Source organism: Garra rufa, chromosome 23 (assembly GCF_049309525.1).
Source record: "Garra rufa chromosome 23, GarRuf1.0, whole genome shotgun sequence".
Lineage (NCBI taxonomy): Eukaryota > Metazoa > Chordata > Actinopteri > Cypriniformes > Cyprinidae > Garra > Garra rufa.
In genome coordinates this window covers 30,251,151-30,277,920 of record NC_133383.1, presented here as the reverse complement: position 1 = coordinate 30,277,920, position 26,770 = coordinate 30,251,151, and the positions used below count along the sequence as shown (strand labels likewise).

Below are 26,770 nucleotides of genomic sequence, written 5' to 3'. Positions count from 1 at the left end.
ATTACGCAAATACCCAACAATGCCTCCATGTTGATAATTAATGATTCCAGATAAGAAAATATCTATTTTGTCTTGTAACAGAACAATTTATCAGCAAAATTGCATAATACCCAAAACCTGTTAGCTGTAAGTCTTGTCTGGAACCCAAAACAAGTCTTACATCCGCCAAGAAGTTGACCAAGCAAAGCCAGAAAAAAGCAGAAGCAGGAGACAAAGTGATGAAAAAAGAAGCAGAGTTTATTGAATAGCCTTAGTTGCATTAGTTTCAATGCTCAGACTTCGTCTGACCAACAAAAATCCAACATGCAGTGTTATACCAAACTGATTCACAACAACCCATAAACCTTGAGTTTCCATAAACTGTCCTTCTTATCTTTTTCATGAAGACAAAAAGCCCTTGAGACCACAGTCATAAGATAATATAATTCAAATAAGTATATTAATGGTTCAAATTATTATTTAAATGATTATATTATTAAATGATAAATGTTATGAATGAATGACAAATTAATACAAAAGAAAGAAATTTAAACAGCATAAATATAAGGTTGCCCTTTTGAAGAAAAATAAACGCCTCAGATCGTTTATTTCCAAACAAATATACTTATTAAAACTGAGGAAACACATTCAAAAAAGAGCCAGAGAAGAATCATCACAATTAGAATATTTGGCATCATATTATGTAGGATGTAATCAGTGATTAACAAAGAATTATCAGTCACACTCTGGAAAACCCTTCAGTAACACAGTATATGTTACTCACACTGTTTAATATCACTCAGAGAGACTGAGGATTCATAACCAACCCTGAATCCAGCGTAGAGAGGTTCAGTGAATGTGGTGTATAATGTGTGTAAGTGTGTGAGTGCGTGTGTGTCAGAGACACTGTAGAAGGACAGAGAGCCGATCGACACGTCCACATACACTCCTACTCTATTAGAGGATGAACGCTCAAAAATGGGAGGTCTGTTATTATTGTGATTAACAGAGAAACTGTAAGCAGAGCATGTCAAACTCCAGGATTTGTCATTGTCTCCAAACTCACAGCCTCTCTCTTCTTTCCTGCTGATTCCTTTATATGACACTGCTATTTCAGCCTTATGTCCGCTCCATTCAGCCTCCCAGTAACAGCGTCCAGTCAGACTCTCAACACACAGAACCTGACGAGCATATTCAAATCTCTCTGGATGATCAGGATACGGCTGACGATCTTCCACATATTTGATCTTCCTGTTGTCATCAGACAGAACGAGTCGAGTGTTTGCTGTGTTTGGATCCAGAGTGAGATAACAGACATCTGAACACAAGAAGAGAGAAACATCTATAAATTATGAGATATATTGAAATAAAACAAAAAAAAAATAAATCAAGACATGGGTTAATGTGCAGAGGTAGCAGAGGTTGGAACTTAATTAAATAAATATATACTTAACTGGTTTCTAGGGCTGCCTTCTAAGTCAACTAACCGTTAGTTGACACGAAGAGGCTTGGTCGACCAAAATTTTATTAGTCGCTTAGTTGCAGAAAAAAAAAATTCCATGCATTTCTAAAGTCACGCAGTCCGTGACAAACAATTCGGTAACGCCTGGTTGGTGTGGTAATATAGTACATTGGGCAGGACATCCATACGCTCACCTATTATTCATCAACCTCAAATATAGAAAGATGTAAAAAGATGTATGAAGTAGCAATTTTACACGGTGCTCAATCTAATGTTAACCTTAAAGACGCTTTATAATTTCAAATGATGTCTTGCTCTTATCTGTAGATGAGCCCAGAGACAGATTCCCAGTGAGGACCTCATCACCTAGATGGCCATCATGAGTCCTCTGCACAATCTGACTTTGCTACAGCCTGGAACAAACTGCTGGTTTGCCTGGCCCTAGCTTTTTTTTCTCCTTTTCTGTCACTGATGGAGTTTTGGTTCCTTCCTGTTGTCACCTTTGGCTTGCTTAGTTGGGGACACTTAATTTCCAGCGATATCATGGACTTGATTGCACAGATACTATTTGAACTGAGCTGAGCTGTAGGATGACAAATATGAATTTAATGATAAACTGTCTTTTTTTCCCTAAATAATGACAAAACTGAATTATTGATTTGTTTTTGTTTTTTACTTCAGTAAAAACGATGGATCTGTCCTTTGACATTGATGGGATTTGTGTTACACCTTCATCTGTCCATAAGTTAGCTGTTTTATTTAAAATTAAAAATTAAACATATTTATTTTATTTGTTAAAAACTCCTCCTTCCACCTTAATAATATTGTACATCTTCGATCTTCTCTTACTCTAGTTGATAGTGAAATACTAATTCATGCTTTAATCACATCTCATCCAGATAACTGCAATTATTTATTTGCAGGCCTACCCCCCAAAAAATGTATTGCAAGATTACAATATATTCAAAATTCTGCAGCAAGAGTCCTCACCTCCATCAGACGTTCTGTGCACATTACTCCTTTACTGCATGATCTTACTAGTTACTGATCCTAACATTTAAAGCACTAAATGGGCTTGCACCACCATATCTGGCTTCATCTACTCCAACCAAACTGCCCTGACCAGTCTCTTAGATCTTCTCAATTTGGCCTTTTGTCCATCCCTCACTGTAGGTGGAAGGCCATTTAGTGTTAATGCTCCTAAATTACACATTTCCCCTTACATTCCGTACCATCTCATCTTTGATATGTTTTTAACTGGCTCTTGAAAGCAGACAGTTTAATATGTACTCTGGATAATGGATAGATGTTGTATATGTGTCTTTATTATGCATTTGTATCCATTTTGGATGTATAAAACTACTTGTTGTATGTAAAGCGACCTTGAGCTTTGGAAAGGCGCTATACAGGTCCTTCTCAAAAAATTAGCATATTGTGATAAAGTTCATTATTTTCTGTAACGTACTGATAAACATTAGACTTTCATACATTTAGATTCATTAACACACAACTGAAGTAGTTCAAGCCTTTTATTGTTTTAATATTGATGATTTTGGCATACAGCTCATGAAAACCCAAAATTCCTATCTAAAAAAATTAGCATATTTCATCCGACCAATAAAAGAAAAGTGTTTTCAATACAAAAAAAGCCAACCTTCAAATAATTATGTTCAGTTATGCACTCAATACTTGGTCGGGAATCCTTTTGCAGAAATGACTGCTTCAATGTGGCGTGGCATGGAGGCAATCAGCCTGTGGCACTGCTGAGGTGTTATGGAGGCCCAGGATGCTTCGATAGCAGCCTTAAGCTCATCCAGAGTGTTGGGTCTTGCGTCTCTCAACTTTCTCTTCACAATATCCCACAGATTCTCTATGGGGTTCAGGTCAGGAGAGTTGGCAGGCCAATTGAGCACAGTAATACCATGGTCAGTAAACCATTTACCAGTGGTTTTGGCACTGTGAGCAGGTACCAGGTCGTGCTGAAAAATGAAATCTTCATCTCCATAAAGCTTTTCAGCAGATGGAAGCATGAAGTGCTCCAAAATCTCCTGATAGCTAGCTGCATTGACCCTGCCCTTGATAAAACACAGTGGACCAACACCAGCAGCTGACATGGCACCCCAGACCATCACTGACTGTGGGTACTTGACACTGGACTTCAGGCATTTTGGCTTTTCCCTCTCCCCAGTCTTCCTCCAGACTCTGGCACCTTGATTTCCGAATGACATGCAAAATTTGAGCAACAGTCCAGTGCTGCTTCTCTGTAGCCCAGGTCAGGCGCTTCTGCCGCTGTTTCTGGTTCAAAAGTGGCTTGACCTGGCGCCTGTACACGGTGGCTCTGGATGTTTCTACTCCAGACTCAGTCCACTGCTTCCGCAGGTCCCCCAAGGTCTGGAATCGGTCCTTCTCCACAATCTTCCTCAGGGTCCGGTCACCTCTTCTCGTTGTTCAGAGTTTTCTGCCACACTTTTTCCTTCCCACAGACTTCCCACTGAGGTGCCTTGATATAGCACTCTGGGAACAGCCTATTCGTTCAGAAATTTCTTTCTTTGTCTTACCCTCTTGCTTGAGGGTGTCAATGATGGCCTTCTGGTCAGCAATCAGGTCGGCAGTCTTACCCATGATTGCGGTTTTGAGTAATGAACCAGGCTGGGAGTTTTTAAAAGCCTCAGGAATCTTTTGCAGGTGTTTAGAGTTAATTAGTTGATTCAGATGATTAGGTTAATAGCTCGTTTAGAGAACCTTTTTATGATATGCTAATTTTTTGAGATAGGAATTTTGGGTTTTCATGAGCTGTATAACAAAATCATCAATATTTAAACAATAAAAGGCTTGAACTACTTCAGTTGTGTGTAATGAATCTAAAATATATGAAAGTCTAATGTTTATCAGTACATTACAGAAAATAATGAACTTTATCACAATATGCTAATTTTTTGAGAAGGACCTGTATAAATAAAACTTCTTATTCTTTAACTGAAAATTGTGTTTACTGTTGTCTTTTTGCATTATTGACACACTATTGTCCTATTAAATTCCAAAAAGCTGCTTTGACACAACCTTTATTGTTAAAAGCACTAAAGCAAGGTGACGTGACCTGGACGATCAAAATTATGGGCATTTTAACCTCTTTTCACTAGCTATGTTTCCATTAAAAAATTCAAAATTAACTGCGCAAAACTGGAACATTGCATAAAACATTTATAATGTAGTACCATTTCCATCCAATTAGCCAAAGAAAACACTATGATGAATTGGCACTACATATTACTCAGAAAAGTAGGAGAAGTCACTAATTATAATACATTTTCATATATGGCAAATTACTTGTGCCTCAGAGCAAGCAGACAAAACACAACAAATGCTGTCATTGCTTTCGGAGGTGGATTCCTGTGTCAGTGTTCTACCACAGCCAGACACACAGACCACGCCCCCTGAAGAGACACACAGGTTCCTAATCACCCGACTATTGAAATCACCTGATTCCACTTACCACACTCCTATATATACCTGGACTATTCATTCAGTCAGCATCTGGTCTACGGATGACATCCCTTGTCTCGCTGATCTCCATGACTGCTCTGGATTCTGTGTGTCTCTCCATCTTTTCCGTTGGATCAGCTTACCTGTGCATGTGAACTTATCAGATAAGAATACTTACTTCAAAACCTGCTGCATATTGCTTACCATTGTATCAATAGACTTACCGTTACTGTTTTATACTTACCTCCATCTCTGCTTCCATATCCATGTTGTGACAAAAGACCAGGGCCCGTATTCACAATTCACCCAATATATTGCTGAGACAAACTTTTACTAAGGAATAGAGAGAAGTCTTAGCTAAGAGTAAGGGCGGGGTTGACCTTGTTGCTATGGATGATGTCAGCATACCAACTAACTATGCACATGTTGATTGGCTGATAGGGAAGGGGTTTCTGTCAGAGATTTGTTTTTTATTTCATTAAAATATTGTAGAGCATGATATTATTTAGCCAAATTCAAATAAAGGTTTTACAATAAAAATGTTTTTAAAAATAAAGCTTTTAAAATGCAGGCTAAGTGTCACTAAACAACTAAATGTTCAGCTAATTGTTAGCATCTTAAATGTGTGCTTTCTCATAAACAATTCGTGGATATAGTGAGGATGATTTTGTTGTCCACTTTCTTCTTAAAAAGAGAAAAAAGAAAGGACATATTGGGTCCAGCCCATTATAAGATATAGAGAAGAAGGAGAGAATACTTTTTGTGCGCACTTTCTCAAAGGATCTCTGGGATTATCCCAGCCATTTTAAGTTTACTTAAGAATGTCAGTAAACTTTGATGCTTTGCCAGAATTACTGGAGCCATATATTATAAAGCAGACCACAAATTTTTGTGAATTCAAGTGTTCAAAGACCTTTACACTGATTTGTGCTGCAAGACCAAGTAGATGAACTTGTCAGACGCAATTCTGGCTCTAAACTGTCAAAACACCTCTCAAAATTTTTGCTACGGATACAAAAAATGCAGAAAATTTAACCTGATCCTTTTTTTTTATGACATTCTGGAGGCAGCATGTAAATGTGATTGACGCAATGAGAGGTCTTTATTTTTTACCTGAAGAAAATTTCGGACAATGACCTTTCAAAAGGACAAATTTGGAGATAACCTCCAAAAGCAAAAAAAAAAAAGCATGCCTATGTGGGTAAATAAATGCAAGGTGTTCATAAAAAGCTCACATTCTGAGGCAGATTACCAGCAATAGCCAATTTTGGATAGTTTGGGATTTGGTCTTAGTGATTTAGGAGTCCTCTTCACTACTCATAACATTTCACAGGTTTAGGTTGTTTTAGTGCTAAAATACTTTGTGAAATACTCTGAGCAAAAATTTAGGAGCCCTAAATTTAGGACTGACACGCCAATTATTTTTAAGATTTTCTCCTAAATCAGCAAGTTAGGAGCTACTTTTAGCCTTAAGATGTTTTGTGAATACGGGCCCAGATCTACAACATTATGGACAACGAAGAAGCACCCGCACCAATCCACTCACTGAACTCATCAATAATTTCAAAGCGGCAATCTTCGTGCTGCTATGGCCTTATATGATGATTCCATCGGGCTGGAGACTTTCCTACGAAGAACAACTAGGATTTCTCAACGCCTAGCTGCCTACCAGCCATCAGAAACCGCTCAGTCCACTACGGTGGCAGCTTGCTCTTGCTCTCCTGTACCAGAACCCATGCAAGTGGATTCTACACGCCTATCCTGGACCGAACGTCAATGCAGAATATCTTCCAAACTCTGTCTGTATTGTGGAAAACCTGGTCACATTCTATGGAACTGTCCCGTCAGATCCCCACGTCCAGTGGTGATACTAACCAGTCAGACATTGAAACTGCTCATCTTCCTTTGATTCCTGTGACCGTTCATACTGCTGAAAGTACTCTGTCTATCTGCATTACTTGACTCAGTTGCATCTGGAAACTTAATTTCCCAAGAATGTCTAGATCTCCTTCAGCTACCTCGTCAACGCCATTTACCTGCATTTACAGTCAAAACCATACTAGGAAAACCACTTGGACGTGGGCGGATTTCACCAAGAACAGATAAAACTTCTGGTACAGGAGAATTCCACCACTGACATCATTCTGGGACGCCCTTGGCTCCATCGACACCATCCGGAAATCCACTGGGACCCATGTGACATCATCGGCTGGAGTAAGCATTGTTTGAAAAACTGTTTTACTCATTTGCCATCTATTATTTCTGTTCTCTATCAATCGCTTCTACCAAGATTGAGAGTCCAGACAACGACAGTAAGGTGGAGTTCACAGCGGAGTACTTGGACTAGTCAGATGTGTTCAGCAAGCAAGCTGCCACCCATCTTCCTCCACAACGGCCATTGTGCCATTGATCTGCTACCTCGTGCTCAACTACCTAAGGGACGTGTCTATCCATTGTCCAACCCAGAGCGCCAGGCGATGGAGGAGTACATCCAGGAGGCTCTTAAGCAGGGGTTTATTCGACCATCCACCTCACCAGCTGCTTCCAGCTTCTTCTTCGTGGGCAAGAAGGATGGAGGTCTCCGCCCCTGCATTGATTACAGACAGCTCAACTCCCAGATCCCTCAGCAACCATATCCTCTACCACTCGTTCCTGCCAGCTGAGGAAATTCGTGGGGCTAACATTTTCTTCAAGCTGGACCTGCGGAGTGCCTACAACCTCGTTCGTATTCTTGAGGGAGACGAGTGGAAGACGGCTTTCATAACACCTACAGGCCACTATTGAATAACGGGTTATGCCATATGGTTTGTCCATTAGTCCCCCAGTCTTCCAAACGTTTATGAAGGAGGTGTTCCAAGAATTACTTCACAAATTTGTGGTTGTGTATATTGACCAAATCTTGATTTATTCCCGGAACCAGGCCGAACATCGCCAGCACGTCCGTCAGGTCCTCCAAGTCCTACATCATCACCAACTCTATTTGAAGCTGGTAAAATGTGAGTTCCACCAAAAGAAGGTTCAGTTCCTGGGCTATAACATCAGCCCCGAGGGTGTGCAGATGAACCAAGACAAGGTGCAATCCATTCTGAAATGACCCCAACCCAGTACTATCAAAGAACTCCAACGATTCCTTGGATTTACCAACTTCTATCGTCGTTTCATCCAGAAATACAGTCTCATCACTGCACCTCTGACCTTCCTCCTACGTGGCCATCCCACGCACCTTGTCTGGAACAACTCTGCCCACAAAGCTTTCTAACAACTCAAGAAGATCTTTGTAGAGGTTGATGCATCTACCATCAGCGTCGGAGCAGTTCTGTCGCAAGCAGCTGGTGATTCCACTCTCCTCCATCCCTGTGCCTATTTTTTTTGAAGAAGCTGTCTCCGGCGGAGCAGAACTACGACGTAGGCAATCGTGAGTTACTTGCCATCACACTTGCCTTGGAAGAGTGGCGTCATTGGCTGGGAGGGGCTAACCATCCATTCTTGATCATCACAGACCATAAGAAGCTTCAATACCTCCATGAAGCCAAGAGACTCAACCCTCGGCAAGCCAGATAGGCTTTGTTTTTCACCCGATTCCAATTCGAGATTACCTACCGTCCAGGATCCAAAAACATACCTGCTAATGCCTTATCCAGACAATTCTCCAGTGATGCTTTAACCGAACCTGAGAACATCATACATCCAGACCTGATTTTTAGCCCCATCCAGTGGGAGAATGACACCTGGATCCAAGAAGCCACTCTCTCATACAATCTCGTTACTGGTGGTCCAGTATGAACTGTGATGTCATCAGGTACGTCTAAAGCTGCTCAGTCTGTGCCACCACTAACACTCCTTGTCATCTGCCTACAGGAAAGCTGGTTCCATTACCCATCCCACAAAGACCCTAGTCCCATCTTGGGGTAGACTTTGTGACTGATCTCCCAGACTCCGAAGGTAACACCTGCGTGCTGGTAATAATAGACCGTTTCTCGAAGGCCTGCAAGTTCATCCCCTTGTCAGGCCTACCTACGGCAATGGACACCGCCGAGCTACTATTCCAGCATGTATTCCGTCACTTTGGTCTCTGCGAGGAGATCGTGTCGGACCGGGGTCCACAGTTCATTTCTCATGTCTGGAAGGCTTTCTTCAAATCACTTGGTGTTTCTGTCAATCTCTTCTCAGGATATCATCCTCAAACTAACGGCCAGACTGAGAGGAAGATCCAAGAGCTTGGATGTTACCTCCGGTCATACCAACACAGCTGGAGCAGGTTCCTCCCGTGGGCCGAGTATGCACAAAACTCCCTGCGCCAGGATACCTCCAGATTAACACCCTTCCAGTGCATACTCGGTTTTCAGCCTCCGCTGTTTCCCTGGACGGAGGAACCCACTAATGTTCCAGCTGTTGACTACTGGTTGCGAGAGAGTGTGGGACTCAGCTCATCGTCACCTCCAACGTGCTATCCGACGCCACAAAGAATTCGCCGATGCCCGTAGAAGACCCACTCCAACCTACCAACCTGCAGACAATGTCTGGTTATCTACGAGAGACATCAGGTTGAGATTACCTTGTCGCAAACTGAGTCCCCGCTACATCGGTCCATTCGAGGTCCTGAGGCAGATAAACAAAGTGACATATCAGTTTCAGCTCCCACCCAGGTACAGAATCCATCCCACATTTCACGGTTCACTCTTTAAACCTTATTTTCCCTCTGCCACAAAGAACCCCAGAGCTGAAGCTGAACCTGAACCTCCTCCTCTCAAGATCCTGGATCAACCCTCAGTCTACACAGTACGAGAGATCCTGGATTCACGATGTCGAGGTCGTCTGGAATACCTTGTAGACTGGGAGGGGTACGGACCTGAAAGATCTTGGGTGGCCAGAGACAATATCCTCGATCCCCAACTCTTGACGGATTTTCATCAGAGCCACCCAGAATGTCCTGCCACTCGTTTTCGAGGTCGCCCTCGACGTCGGATAATGTCAGAGTTCTACCACAGCCAGACACACAGACCACGCTACCTGAAGACACACACAGGTTCCCAATCACCCTATTGAAATCACCTGATTCCACTTACCACACTCCTATATATATACCTGGACTATTCATTCAGTCAGCATCTGGTCTACGGATCACACCCCTTTTCTCTCTGATCTCCATGACTGCTCTGGATTCTGTGTGTCTCCATCTTTTCCATTGGATCAGCTTACCTGTGCATGTGAACTTATCAGATAAGAATACTTACTTCAAAACCTGCTGCATATTGTTTACCATTGTATCAATAAACTTACTGTTACTGTTTTATACTTACCTCTGGCTCCATATCCATGTTGTGACAGCCTGCTGTTTGGGAATGTCGTGTGAGAGAATTATACAGAAATAGTTTGAAAGACTTTTTTCTGGCATTTCAGAATGGCCAAATCAACATTTCTGATGCTCTGCACTGATTCTAAGATAGGTCCGCTGGTTAGTCCAGTTATCCCATCCCATCATGTAAAGTCACATGACTTTTTTTAATACACGGAGGATTTTATTTGGTCAATGTGTTTCCATTGTAGTTATTGCACAATTTTTCTTATTTGATAAAGTTTATCCTACTGATTTGTGCATACTTTTGATCCATCTTTCGAGCGTTTCAAGCATTTTTATGCGATATTCCAAAGTACGCATAAAAATAGGTGAATGGAAAAACAACTACTGTTATCAGGAAAAATGCAACTTAATGAGCCAGCATGTTTGCATGTTTGTTTCGAATTACATTTAATGTTCTGCACAGGTTTCTGTGAGAGTTGTGGGTTAGTGTTTAGGGTTAGGCCATGAAAATAGCATTAACCTAACAGAAAAACAGTTAAATCTATAAGAAAATCTCAGTAATGCAGTCAAAAAACATCTGAGTGTGTTTGTGCGTGTGTAGACCTACACTTTTGTGGTCCTGCTTTGATCCTGATCTCTCCTCCATGATCCACACTATAAACACACAAACACACATTAATGTAGATCTGCATCATTCACACATTTAGTATGTCAGAATCAGTGTTTGACATACTTTAGTTTCTCCAGTTTATAGTTTGAATCCTCCAGTTTGTGTTTGAGCAGCTGTACTCCTGATTGTCCTGGATGATTGTAGCTCAGATCCAGCACTCTCAGGTGTGAGGGGTTTGAACTCAGAGCTGATGACAAATAACCACAGCCTTCCTCTGTCACCATACAGCCAGACAACCTACAGACACACAGAGTCAGATCATCTACAGATACAGTCAGATCATCTAGCACCATGGTTCTGTGAGGCACAACATTTTTCCACTATATGTCCACACATGTAGCAGAATGACAAAACTTGATAAAATGGCTAAAAGAGATGTTCTATATCATTAAAAGAGAACGGTTATGTTTTAGTGAGCTTAGCTCACCAAAAAGATGTACAATTTGGAGGTAATCTAATGATTTTTTTTTATTTTGTATCCATTTTTTCTGAACATTTATTTTTCTCTTCTTTAAATAATATCTGGTTTAAAGCTTTTGAATATTCATCTTATTTATTCTTTTCAAAACAGTGAAAATTTTTACATAAATGAGCTGTACACCTCCTCTAAAACCTAAATTCAGCAATTACTCTAGCTGAAGACATGTTAGGGTTCTTTGAAGTTATAATGTTCCAACAACGACTGATCATTTACCAAAGAAGAAATGTCAAAATTGTTCAGGAAAAAGATTTTATCATCAAAACAATAAAATGTTGTTCCAAAAATGAATACACCCTGCTGAAAGTTCCTAAAAAAATAGTGTAGGTTTAAGGCAATTTCTGATCAACAGTTAAGTATATTGAGGATTGTAGTATATTGTATATTGAAGTGTGTAAATACAGAAGAAGTACCACTGACACTCAAATCAACAGACTTGTGACAAGGCTCCTGAAATAATCAGGTCTTCACTTTAGGATTCCATTTAGTCATTAGTGATTCTTTTGCTGAAAAAATAGCAGGAGAAATACAATGCAAGTGTCTTAGAGCCAGCAAAAGCCATGAAAATTTACCTCACAGAGTATGACGCAGCCTGCAGAAGTGACATGTATGGTTGTTGACACCACTAGAGTTACCTACTGTAGCCAAAGCACAATAAACCCATTTAACCTCTTCCAAGGCCTGTATTCACAAAATATAGACTTCTGGGAATCCATACTATTGTCTCAAGAGAACAAGTCAATCATTTCGGATCCAAAAAGTATCCAAAATGTCCTAGTGATGCTAGTGGAGGAGTGCGTGTGGAAGTGCCTGGTTCCCACAGTGCTAGTAAATTTACTGGGCCTGTGTCTGGTTCCCTCAGGGCTAGTAAATCTCTCCTATAAGGATGTAGGTGTGAGAAAGTTGTGCTTTATCAGCGCTGTCATGAATTCACACAGCATAGTGTGATGTAATACAAAAGACTAAAACTGAAGACGCTACCCTCTCCTCATTCCCTGCATTGTTGGGCATTTTTTCTGCATGACAATGAAGATATTCATTCTATCAAGGTCAAAATACTTCACCGAATCTTAACACTCTTGAGCAACTGTGGGGGATTCTGTAGAGAGGAGATTTGCGGACATAAATCTAGGGTGTACTCATTTTTGCAATCCTTCATTTAAACAAAATTGGTTATTTGTTGTTATTTTACAGATGATATTAGCATGTATTTTTTGTATTTAATAAGTATATGTTTAATACATTTCAATTTTGCAATCTTTCCATGAATTATTAGTGATCATTAGGAAAATACATATTTTATATTTATTCAGAGGGGGTGCACTCATTTATGCTGTGAACTGCAATTGGTCTATAAAAATAGAGAAGGCTGTTCGGTTTTTTGGTTGTTTATCAGTTACTGTCCATTGTTTTTTTTTCTTGGTGTTTAACAAAACCTTAAACTCTCAAAACTCTAAGGTTCATTATGACCAGCAGACTGCAAATTATCTCTTATGGTGTTCTTAAATACCTCAGTAAATCCAGCTGACAGTTTGGACTCTTTAGTCCATCAGAAAGAAACTTTACGCCAGAGTCCTGCAGGTCATTGTTACTCAGGTCCAGCTCCCTCAGGACACAATTTGAGGATTGAAGAACTGAAGACAAAATCTCACAACACTGACCAGTGAGATTACATCTGCACAGTCTACACAAAAAAAACAATAATTACCCATTAATTCAATAGTTTCAAGTTCACATATTTAATTTAGAGAAGCACCGATTGCAACTTTCTTGGCCGATTTAGATTTTTCAGTAAGTGTTACCTGCCGATTCCGATTTTTGCCAATTCCGATTTTTTAGTTTTTAGAACTGTAATGAAAGCTTATACAGAAATCTCTCATTTTTTTTTATAATAAAATAAATTATTAAACATTACAGGTTCTTCTCACAATAAAATAACTTTTACAAAATAAAGTGCTCTGTGCCTTGAAAACGTTATATATAAAATAAAATAAAATAAAATGAACAAAGTAGACTAACTAACAAAAATCTACTTTTCTTCAATTAATTTTTTTATGGAAGATTTTTTTTTAAATTTAATTACAGAATCATTTCACAACAATAACTTTAATAACAAAAAGTGCACTTTGTGTCTTTATGAAGAAAAATATGCCATTAATTTCTACCTGTTTAAAGAGAAGCATTTCTGTCTTGTCACCGGTTAATCCAGCAGTACTACACTTTGAAACATTCATTCACATATTTGCGCTACGCATACAGCATCTTCACACACAGACAAAACTTATTAGAGAATGGTTAAGTGTGACAACTTAAATTAACATCTCGCACGCTTTAATGACCTTTAAATGGAATATATTCGCTCACTTTGAACTATTAGTTTGAAGCGAGCGTATATGTTCCATTTGAAGCTGTGTGTGAAGAAGTTGTATGCGGTGGCACTGAACAAATATGTGAATAAATGTTCCGAAGTGTAGTAAACTTCAACGGATTCCCCCTGCTCAGGGAGTAGGGAGCAATGAACACTGTGCAGGGACCATGTCAATTGGAACACAGCTCAATTCTAATGAGCTGGTTGTCTGAATCAGGTGTGTTAACTAACAGAGACATGCAAAATATGCAGAGCGGCGGGGAGCGATCTACCACATAAACAAGCACAGCATTTTTAGCTTTAACTGCTTTCCCCATTTCAAACTGGGCATATTCAGTTGACTGATGGGGTTTTAGGTGTCTTATTATGTTTGTTGTTCCAAACGTTTTTGTGGTTGTTTCCCCACATTGTATTTTGTCTTTACAAATGTTACAAACTGCGATCTTTGTATCACCTTTCTCACAGAAAAGAACTTCCACACCAACGACATGTTTACATGCAACCATGAGTGTGCACGTGGCTATGACGTCATCACCTGCACCGCTGTCAATAAAAGGATCGGCTCGGAATCGGTATAACGAGAGATTGACCGGCCGGTCGATCATGCAAAAAATCTGATCACTAGCTGGTTAATTGGGGCATCTCTAGTTTTATTACCATTTTCTTCAATAATAGTGTGACTATTGGTACAGAGACAGGAAAATTAAATAAATCTGGTTAAATATTAAATGAATCCTTTAATTGTATTTAAATTTAAACTGTGCAAAATCACACAAAATAAATATAAAAATCAAACCTCAGTGTCTCCAGCAGACAGTTTGGACTCATCAGTCCATCTGAGAGCAGCTTCACTCCTGAATTCTGCAGATCATTGTTACTCAGATTCAGCTCTCTCAGGACACAGTTTGAGGATTGTAGAGCTGATGACATAACTTCACAATGCTGATCTGAGAGATAACAGCCGGAAAGTCTAGAAGAGATAAAAAATAAAACAAAAACATCTATAAATGCTTCTCACCAACCAAACTATTACTTTCAAAAAGACATCAACATCTAAACCTCTGTTAATCTCAATAAGACCTTTTGTAAAGGTATGACAGAAATAAAGCCAATCTGGTTTATAATAAGTGAAGCTGATAATGCCGTTTTTGAAATTATTTAAGTTGGAGCCTCATCATACAAAGCTTGGGTTTTTACTTTCAACCAAAATCTTAGCAACATTAGAGTCCACATCCAATGTCCAATGGAAAGCTTCCAGATAAAATGCATATTACAATGTTGAGGGGATAATTTTCTAACAATGTTATCAATAAACATTTGTAGAACGTTTTTAGAGAATATTATCCCACCTTTTAAGAAAATATTCTGGCAACCAAAATAAAACTTGCCGCTGAAAACATTACCAGAACACCATAATGTTTAAGAACCCTTTCTACTTTTTATTTCTGAATAAAACACTGTGGCAATCAGTAACTCTGGTGTAATTTGAATTGGAGTGGACAGTCTATCAAATCCTTTCAAAACAGATAAGAACATTCTTATCGACCACTAGTACAGTCTTAACTCAGTACTATTATGAACACATGACCCAATGCTTTTTGCGCAATGCATTTTTTTGTGAGGTCTGTGCGCACAGTATGTGCATAACGATTTTGTTCATATTTTGCTTATAATTTTAAATTACACATATTTATTTTTTTCTCTGTGACCCTTTCTACTGTTGACAGCAAAATGTTTAACGAATTTTGTATTTTGACAAGACGAATAAAAATAAATATGCTACAATTTTTGTACAAGCTACATTTTTATTTTCTCCGCAACAATTTTTGCTTTGACAGCAAAGTGTTACATGAATTTTGTATCTTTCTAAGACAAACAAAATAACAAATACAATTTTTGTGCAGACTAAATTTATCTCTCTCTTTCAGTAGTGGAAATTTAATTGTGAGATTCCGGAAACAAGATCTAAATTTAAAGGGAATGGTCAGGTCAGGAAGAAAATTGTTCTAAGTTGTAAAATTGTCCCGCACAAACCTCTACATGACTGGGTTTTTAAGAAAACAAAGTATGGTTAATGAAAAAACTAAAATTTTTAAAATAACACAAAAACACTAACTTTATCAGAGAAAATTTGACTTAATTCAAGTTATTGCGTTTTGAAAGTGCACACTGTATATTTTCTTTATTTTACAAAAACAGTGTTTTGTTATTATGAGAGCATACAAATAAAAGTAAATCCATTACAGATTTAAATGACGTATTGCTCTTATCTGTATGATCAAAAATGCTGGCACATTTGTTGACCCCAGAGGGTTAATGATTAAACACTCACAGAGCTTTACTGCAGTTGATCACAGCTGGTATCAGTCGTCTTCTGCCCTCATCTGATGTGTTGTATTTCTTGAGGTCTAGCTCATCCAGCGGCTCCTCTGACATCTGGAGCATGTAGGCGATTGTTGAGCAGTGAACAAGAGAGAGTTTCTTCTCTGAGTGTTTGTCTGATTTCACAAACTCCTGAATCTCTCTGGACAGAGTCTGATCTTTCACTTCCAGCAGACAGAGGAACAGATTGATGGATCTTTCAGTGGAGAGTCCATGTTGATATATTTTTTTGTGTAGCATTTGCCGTTTTTTTTGCAGCCCATTGATTGCATTTACAGGCAGCCCATCATCATCATCATCATCATCATCAGTGGGAAGACCCCGGATTGTTTCTCTAATATAAAGTGTTGTTCTCCTGATGCTCTCTGAGCTGTTTTCTGTGTGTGTCAGTAGATCCTGTAAGAGTCTCTGATTGGACTCCAGTGAGACGCCCAGCAGGAACCGCAGGAACAGATCCAGCTGTCCATTCTCACTCTTAAGGGCTTCATCTACTGCTGTTGTTAGTACATTATTTAAGGAGACATTATCAAATCTGTAAGATCTGAATTCATCCTGAACCGACATCAGTGACTTCATGTTCTTTGTTAAATAGCAGTAAAGCACATAGAAAGCAGCCAGAAACTCTTGAACACTCAGATGAATGAAGCTGTAGACTTTCCTCTGATGAATCACAGATTCCCCCATAAAGATCTCAGTGCAAATCCCAGAATACACTGAGGCATCAGTGACGTCTATGCCACTCTCAATCAGGTCCTCCTCATAGAACATCACATTGCCCTTCATCAGCTGTTTGAAAGCCACTTCAGCAAGTTTGACAATCACTTCTCTGTTTGACTGCAGGAGTTTCTCTGGATCTCTCTCTTCATACTTCTGGTTCCTCATGTTGATCTGAATCAACAGGAAGTGGATGTACATTTCAGTCACAGTTTGAGGGATTTCTGCACTCAGATCTTCTTCCAGGATCTTCTGAAGCACAGTGGATGAGATCCAGCAGAAGACGGGGATGTGGCACATGATGTGGAGGCTTCTTGTTCTTCTGATGTGTGAGATGATTCTGCTGGCTTGATGCTGGTCACTGATTCTCTTCCTGAAATATTCCTCCTTCTGTGGCTCATTGAATCCCTGAATTTCTGTCAGACGGTTGATGTATTCGGCGGGGATCTGATTGGTTGCTGCTGGTCTGGAGGTGATCCAGATGAGAGCAGAGGGAAGCAGTTCTCCTTTCATGAGGTTTGACATCAACACATCCACTGATGAAGTCTCAGTCACATCACAAACGTTCTGATCATCTGAAAACATCAGTGTGATTCTGCTTTCATCGAGACCATCAAAGATGAACACAACTTTACACTCCTCATAAATCTTTGAGTCCAGATCTTGAAGTTCAGGATGAAAGTCCAGCAGAAGTCTGTGAAGACTGTACTGATGATCTCGGATCAAGTTCAGCTCTCGAAATGTAAGCACAAACATGAAATCTACATCCTGATTGGCTTTTCCTTCGGCCCAGTCCAGAATGAACTTCTGAACAGAGACCGTTTTTCCGACTCCAGCGATGCCTTTAGTAACAACAATCTTCTTTACAGCCTCACCTGAACCAGGATGTGAGGAAAAGATGTCATTGCAGTAGATCGGAGTGTCTTGTGAGTGTTGTGTTCTGGCTGTTTTCTCTATCTGTGAAACCTCATGTTCTTCATTCACTCCTTCTCTCTCTCCCTCTATGATGTAGAGCTGTGTGTAGATGCTGTTCAGGAGGGTTTCATTCTTCATGAGTTTTATTCCCTCAAATAATCTCTCGTATTTGTTCTTCATGCTGGTTTTATGCTGCTTTTTGACTCTCTGAAAGACATCATCCAGTGGTTCATGGGAATCCTGCTCTCCAGTCTGATAATATCTATGCAATAAAAATAAATATAATAATAATTATTAACTGTGAAAAATAAGAGTTTAATGTACACAAAGAAAAGTAAATTACACAATAAATCAACATATCTTTATCCTCTATTTTCTATATAACAAGCAACAAACTTTAAATCCTTGATTTCACTCCGCTTGCCATGATATCAGCAATAGCCATAAAAAAAAAATCTAGATTGATTTAACTGCTTTAGTGAAAAAAGATCAACCACTCACTTGATGTTCATGACACTGTTATACATTTTTTAATAATGTTGACACACTGAGTGAGAGACACACTGATTCATCACTGAATTTTGGATGCTTATTTATTGATATGTGACTCTTCAGAGATACACACCTGTATTCAGGAGATGAAGACCTCTGACTCTTCCACCTCCTGGAGTTAATGAGAAAACACACAGAAATGACTATTCCTTTAGAAGAAGAAAAGGCAGACAACAACAGTTTTCTGACAACAGTTTTCTATGCACTACTCATTACAAATCTGTTAAAATGCTGTAAATAAAGGTTTACAAAAATTACACTGAAATTGAAATCACATTAATTGACTAAAGAGATGAAGTTTGTGTGGAAAAGATTGTCTCCAGTACAGAACAGTGCAAACCTTTTGTCAGAGGTCACTGGTTTATCACTGAATTTAGTGGGGTAATCCATTGACATGTCACTCCTCACAGACACAGAGCTGAATACAGGAGATGAAGATCTCTGACTCTTCTTGCTGGTCAATTTAAAACATAAATTATCAACATCATTGCACTGGATTTTACACAATATAATCAGTTCAAATTAACTGTGATTTTGTATAAGACAGTCTATTGTCTCCAGTACAGAACAGTGCAAACCTTTTGTCAGAGGTCACTGGTTTATCACTGAATTTAGTGGGGTAATCCATTGACATGTCACTCCTCACAGACACAGAGCTGAATACAGGAGATGAAGATCTCTGACTCTTCTTGCTGGTCAATTTAAAACATAAATTATCAACATCATTGCACTGGATTTTACACAATATAATCAGTTCAAATTAACTGTGATTTTGTATAAGACAGTCTATTGTCTCCAGTACAGAACAGTGCAAACCTTTTGTCAGAGGTCACTGGTTTAACACTGAATTTAGTGGGGTAATCCATTGACATGTCACTCCTCACAGACACAGAGCTGAATACAGGAGATGAAGATCTCTGACTCTTCTTGCTGGTCAATTTAAAACATAATAGTTGATCAACATCATTGCACTGTAATTTACACAATATAATCAGTTCAAATTAACTGTGATTTTTGTATAAGACAGTCAATTTTCTCCAGTACAGAACAGTGTCTCACCTTTTGTCAGAGGTCACTGGTTTAACACTGAATTTAGTGGGGTAATCCATGGACATGTCACTTTTCATAGATATACAGCTGGATACAGGAGATGAAGATCTCTGACTCTCCTTGCTGGTAAATTTAAGACATAATTTACCAACATTATTGCACTGTAATTTACACAATATAATCACTTCAAATTAACTGTGATTTTGTATAAAACAGTCGATTGTCTCCAGTACAGAACAGTGCAAACCTTTTGTCAGAGGTCACTGGTTTATCACTGAAATAATTGGGGTAATCCTTGGACACGTCACTCCTCACAGACACAGAGCTGAATACAGGAGATGAAGATCTCTGACTCTCCTTGCTGGTCAATTTAAGACATAAATTATCAACATCATTGCACTGGATTTTACACAATATAATCAGTTCAAATTAACTGTGATTTTGTATAAGACAGTCTATTGTCTCCAGTACAGAACAGTGCAAACCTTTTGTCAGAGGTCACTGGTTTATCACTGAATTTAGTGGGGTAATCCATTGACATGTCACTCCTCACAGACACAGAGCTGAATACAGGAGATGAAGATCTCTGACTCTCCTTGCTGGTCAATTTAAGACATAAATTATCAACATCATTGCACTGGATTTTACACAATATAATCAGTTCAAATTAACTGTGATTTTGTATAAGACAGTCTATTGTCTCCAGTACAGAACAGTGCAAACCTTTTGTCAGAGGTCACTGGTTTATCACTGAATTTAGTGGGGTAATCCATTGACATGTCACTCTTTATAGACACACTGCTAAAAACAGGAGATGAACGTCTCTCACTCGTCCTCCTCCCGGAGTTACTGCGAAAACACAGAAATAAATCTTCCTTTAGTTCTGTCCGTCATTTAATTTATAAAGAAATATCCACTTCCACAAAAATCAAGGTTAATATCAAATCAGCAAGTATCAATTTGAATATTATCTTATCTTTAAAAAGCTATGCTCCTTAAATACCTCTCTATTGACACCATGAATAATGCTACAGTCCCACTTTACTCTATATTATGGCTAAGCTAATGCAATCATATCTAAATCAAATTGAAATGGGAAGTAGAAAACAACAAAATATCAAGCAATGACTCCAAATCAATATTTTGCCTACACTCTTCTACCAAAAAAAAAAACACTTTAAAGGGTATGTAAACAGTATGTTCACAACAAGAAGTTACCTCATTTCACATCTGATAACATGTTGGTTATGTACATAACCCTCGTTCCCTGCTTCATCACTAGATGTAGGAGGATTCATGGATCTGTCCCTGTTTACAGATGCAGAGTTGGGATCTGGAGATGAAGATTTCTGATTGCTCCCTTTATTCCCCATAATGAGAAACTGACTTCAGACCTGTATATGGAAACATAAGAGAACAAATGACACATAACATTGTGATTATTCCAGGAGATACAGTAAACACTAGAATTTCATTGCATGGCATAAAAATTAAAGAATTTTGTGCTTCAGACTAGGGCTGCACAAAAAAAAAGCTCATTTGTAGGCGTTCATGTGCAGAAATAGAATAATAAAATGTGTCTCACTACAAATGTATTAAAATTAATCATCTTCTACAAAACTAAGCATATATGGTGGCTGTTGTGCTTTGATGAGTGCTAAACTCACAGCACATACACTAAATTAGATCAATGCTCCATTGCAGCAGCTCAGTAATGTAATCACACGGTTTTCCTGTAATAAGGAATCACACGCTAGCCTACACAAAAATCTTGTAACAGCTTTGAAAATATTTTCTGAAACATAAGTCACATTCTTAATCAGCTGAAATGTGCCGTGACTTACATTCCAAAGCAACTCATATAACGAAAGTAGAAGGTTAGTTTACCCAAAAATGTAAATGGCAAAAATGTGTTCTTCAGAACACAAGTTAAGATATTTTTGATATAATCCGAGAGCTCTCTGACAGTGCAAAGACAGTGATGTAACAGAATATTCCCAGGCCCAAAAAAGGAGGTCAATAAAAATCCATGTGACATCAGTTTATTTTATAAAGCTACAAGAATACTTTTGAGCAAAGACTTAATTCAGTTAGACTGCGCTCATGCATACTTTAAGTGCACACACACATAACTTCAGGTACACACATACTCCTTGTGCAATGTATATACATATATATAAATGATATCCATCTTCCCTGCTAAAGGGAAGTCATGTTAACGGCAGTAGAAACTGAAATGTAAAATATCTTTGTTCTTATCGCACTAAAGTTCACTTTATTGGGATGTTTTGTGTTTTAAACTGAAAACAATCTAAATGCTAAGTAATATTGAGAGTTAAAATGTTTTATTTCTTTAGAATGTGATTAATACAGGGTGGCTAATACAAAGCTATGTATGATAATATATGCACGTTATTCGATTTCATGTTCATTAAAAATGGACTTTGTGCAAGTTTAAAAATGCAATGAGAGTTTAAAAACTGATTGCAGTTCACGTTATCAATACTATAGATGCCGTGCTGTGGAATAAACGGTCAAGCCACGATCCCAATGAACCCCTTTGTGTCTGCGTCTCATCTCTACCACCAGGAACATACACAACACAACGCAGAGTAGCAGCGGTGGTGCTAGAGGCAGATAAACGCGCAGAGAGAGAGAGAGGGTTACACATACATATATTTATTTTTTATTTTATTTTATTTTATTTTTTCGCACTTTTGTTAACGTTCACACTGCATTCGGTTTTGGTCGTGCAGTGCATTCCAGGAGTGGTGCATCTGTAACAGTGCAGCGATCGTTTACACACTATTTTGAGTCTATTTTTGCTGTGCTTAACACGCTGACCATGCGTTGTTCACAGTCAAAGTTAGGATTGATTGACACAGAAATGTAATCACACCATAAATGCATTTAATTAAAGTCTACTGTGTTTCACAGTCAACATACACTATATTGCCAAAAGAATTGGGACACCCGTTCTGACGAACAGGTTTGACTACTTTATTAATTTCCATGAGTACAAATCTTAATGTTTAAGCATTTAATTATATTCTTTGAAATTGTGTCCTTCTAATTTCATAGCAACAGTTCGGACAGGGACTTTTCTATTCTAACATGACAATGCCTTTGTGTATTAGGCAAGGTTCAAACGGAAATGATTGATTCAGTCAGCGTGGATGAACCTGCATACCTTTAGCCAAAAACACATCACCAAACTCCAATAACTTGTAATTATGGCTGCGGTCATTTTAGACACTTCCAAAATGGTTACAACAGAGATAGGAATACAATTTTTAAATTCATAAATGATGTTTTTATCTTTGTTGCCACAGTTTTGAAAGTGAAGGGCACTGTTCTATTCTAAAGAAGGGGTGTCCCAAAAATTTCATCCATATAGTAAATGTACAAGTCATTGGTGTATGGTGATGGGTTTTTGGCTCAAGGTCTGCATTTAAAGTCACTCCAGAGGTGTTCAACTGGGGTTAAAACTTGGCTTTCTGCAAACCAGTCACGTTCTTCCACACTGACTGAATTAGTTATTTATTTTGAAACTTGCCTTATACACAGATGCATCCTCATGTTAGAATAGAAAAGGGTTCTGTCCAAACTGTTGAGATAAAATTAGAAGGACACAATTTCCCAGAATATCATTACATGCCTTAACATTTACATTTGTACTCATGGAAATTACTAAAGTAGTCAAACCGGTTCATTAAAATGGGTTGTCCTAATACTTTTGGCAATATAGTGTATATGGCTTTGGCTACGTTTAAAGGAAAAGATCACTTTTAGATAAGGCAATAATAGATGGCATTTGTGGAAGTAGGAATACAAAGCTCTTTATGAACCACAGGATTGCTTGTAAATGCAAAAGAAAAGGCAGTAGAGCTGACCGTTTCTGTCAGTGTTAAGTTTTAATTTAGAATGTTTGTGATAACGTAAGAAAAGTGGTTTAAATATTTTGCCGCTTGCTTAAGAAACTTAAGTAAAATTAATTGAATAATGTGTGGCTCACATTTATTGCGCATCAACACTATGAAAGAGTGTACTCCTGTATGGTGTAAAAATAGAATTACACACTCCTGGGTTCTCTAAATTATGGATTATTTGTTTAAACCAAATTCTGGGTTGAGGTGCTGTCTTTTAATGTGATGGAAAAGCCTGATGCTTTGCATAAAATACATTTTATTCATAAAGACACAGATTCAGAGCCATTTACTGTTTGTTTTTGGGCAGGCTATAGAGTAACAGCATGTTTCGGCTAGACTGAAATGCAGCCTGAATTTTTTTCTTCTAATGTTTAAGTTTAATATAGGTCATATGCATAGCCTATTAAAAATTAAATAAACAATGCTGTAAATTATAATTAAAGGAAAATAAAGGAGGATATCATGCAAACCAGTGGTTGTTTGGAGTATTTTAGGAACGTTTAAAGGAGTTAATCTGTAAACATTAATGTATGAAGTGAAAAATAGGATAGTAAATGGTAAAAATGAATAAACACATTAGCTAGGTTAAATCAACCCATTATGCTGGGTTAAATAAACAACCCTATTTGCTTGAGTAAAATTAACCCAAGATGGGTTATTTTTAAACCATTGTTTTTTTTAGAATGCAATGCTGAAAAAAGTATTGCCTAAATGTTGTGTTTGTGACAGACAGCTGGAATCCTGTGTGAAAGCACAATGCTTCTGCACCACTTGCATACCTCACATGGACTGAATGCAAACGGAGTATGTGTGAACCTCATCTCACATACAGCTTACAAAATCAGGCTTGTAAGCTATTGTGCAACAATTGCCATATTGTAAAAAAAGAAAAGAAAAAAAAAACGCTGCATGATCAAACTTTTAGGTGAAATGATTAAATATTTTAAAATAATAATTATAAATTAGAATAACATTCAAAAATTCAAATGTAATACTAAAAACCTTGCAATAAATAAAAATAAATGACAGGTGGCCATCAAGGGCACCCCAGCTGGTGATTGTAACACATAGACATCATTAGTCTTATGTAACTCCATTTTGCTCTCTGTTGTTGATGATTCTCTATTTGGACAAAGCACTTTGGCTATGTGGTATCGGAGTGTTCTTATGAGTACAATACATGAATGCAGTATCTAGCCCAATACCAGTATCAATGCATCCTTAATTATAGAACTACAAAACAGTCATTACAAATTTTTCAACTTCATAAATATTGGTATATAATAACACCAACATAAGTACAATGGAATGACAACATTTTCTTACAAGTAAATACATTGCAGACCTAAAAAGTTGCTGCATTTTAAATACAAGTTGAAATTTAAATTTTTCTAGATTTCTGAAATTTATTTTTGATACCTTATTTATATTATTAATATATTTTACGGTCTCACTTTACTCAAACATGTCGCACGTTTGTTATTATAAGATTTGATGTAGAAACATGACAAAATGTAGTACTTTTTATCATTTTAATTTTGTCCAAATTCTTTGTCACCGAACTCTGAGTGGACTTAACAAGAGGTACACATCCTGTTTCATGGGTTTTATGGCCACATATGACATTTCCAGTAAGTCACATGATTTCTATCCCTTGACAACCCTGCTTGAATTCCACACCAAACATTATCACTTTAATATTGTAAAATAACATGCAAGCCTATATGCACTGAAGCACACACACACACACACACACACACACGCTACCAAACATAAACGTGTATTTCGCAATATTACTTAGCACTTCTGTAGGCCGATTCACAGACCTTAGTGGTGTGGCATTTTGTATTTAATTTAGATTTTACATTTCCACCTTTGTATATTTCATTCATATTCTAAAGAAACCGTAAAATAATCTCAACTAACTGCAGAATCCATACAGCTAGGCATCTTTATAAACCCGAAGATGAACTTCAATTTTTACATGCGTCACAACTCCCTAAAATGGTGGTTGACGATTAAAGATCAAGTTTAGTATGATATCGACTCGAATGCGAAAACAATAATACGACATGATAAAATAATATACATATACAATAATACGACATGATACCATGAGGTTATATATGAACTTACCGTAATGTGATGTTTACAACAGTTTACAATTCGTCAAAATTTCGCATTTTCCTATCAAGCTTACTTTCGGTTTTGACACACAAAGGCGTATCCACAGAACGCGCATGCTCAGAAAGCCTTGGACGACAACAACACATAAATCCTGCCTTTCGTTCTTTTTAGCTGTCCAGTTTTCAGGAGGGGCTCAGTCTCTCGTTAACAGTGTTTGATTTGCCTTTTATAGACAGAACTAATGAGAACAATCGGTGTTGACAATAAGTGATGATGACTCACGGCAGAGGATTATGTGGAATGTAGTCATTGATGAATGGCAAGAATCTGGTGTAGAGTGCCCTCAGGTGGCCCATAGGAGCACTCCAGCTGGTAATTGTAACACAGACGTCCTTAATCTCAAATCGGGGCCATTCCACCGAATGGGTACCATTTCTGTTTTCAGGACATTATAGGTACAAACATGCATAGAAATTAACTATACAATTCACTGAAAATATATTCTCATAATAACAGCATCGTATATTAATAATCGTTTTTCTTTAAGTCATGTTACTCATATATCCTATACTTATAAAACTGAGTAACTTAATAGTAACAGGAGTGAGTAGCCTACTCTCACCTGATTTATTAATGCAAATATTAGGCTACATTCATATTAATCTAGATACATTTGAAAATGCATCTTTTTCTCAGTGTTTCTGCCTTTTATCCACACAATGTTTTTGCCCAGAGAAAACTTAAGGTTGATCCTGCATTGTTGTTTTATATTACATTCCTGCAAGTATAAAATTTGAAATGTCTGTCCTGTGGCAATTATGTATTAAACTCATGTATGGAATGGAATTTGAGTGTGAGTTTTGCTGTAAGAAAACAATATCTGCAGAAAAACTGAAAAGGCATAATTTGTTATAATTTAAAACATAAATTTTAATTACATATTTATAATTTTTCATTTATATCTTATCTCATAACCTGTCCTCTACCCCTAAACATAACCCTAACAAAAGCCTCTGCAGACCACTAGGTTAGCTCTCCAGTCAATGTTCAACACTCTTCACTATATCCGTGAGGGCATGTGTATTCAAACTCCTATACAAATATAATGAATACTCATTCCTGTTACCCAGTTTCATTCCTGTTACTATATAGCTTTTTCTTTGAAAAATAAAGTTAAACCACTATTTTTAAATTAAGTTTATTCCACCATTTTTTATGATAAAAATAATCTTTTTTTGACCATGAAACCAACAATTTCTTTAAAAAAAACTGCCTGGAATTTGTTGTCCTATTTTTAAACATGCTTTTTAAATGACATGGCATTTTAAATGAAATGAGTTTTTGTAACAGGACTAAGAA

The 26,770-nt window shown here is 37.9% G+C and overlaps 1 protein-coding gene across 2 annotated transcripts; it reads right to left on the bottom strand.

The window, feature by feature from the left end:
- Positions 1-216: 216 nt before the first annotated feature.
- Positions 217-25,610, bottom strand: LOC141299293 (uncharacterized). 2 transcript variants are annotated; one of them, XM_073829648.1, is made up of 16 exons: positions 25,421-25,610; positions 20,574-20,749; positions 20,079-20,204; positions 19,841-19,954; positions 19,603-19,716; positions 19,365-19,478; positions 19,122-19,235; positions 18,884-18,997; positions 18,646-18,759; positions 18,379-18,417; positions 16,075-18,015; positions 14,539-14,712; positions 12,885-13,058; positions 10,960-11,133; positions 10,834-10,880; positions 217-1,297 (listed from the first exon to the last, which is right to left on the bottom strand). In XM_073829648.1, the coding sequence occupies exons 2-16, from the start codon at positions 20,726-20,728 to the stop codon at positions 756-758; spliced, it is 4,056 nt and encodes a 1,351-aa protein (XP_073685749.1). In that variant the 5' UTR covers positions 20,729-20,749; positions 25,421-25,610; the 3' UTR covers positions 217-755. The 2 variants fall into 2 exon arrangements, with proteins under 2 accessions (XP_073685749.1, XP_073685750.1); XM_073829649.1 differs by lacking the exon at positions 19,841-19,954.
- Positions 25,611-26,770: the final 1,160 nt, after the last annotated feature.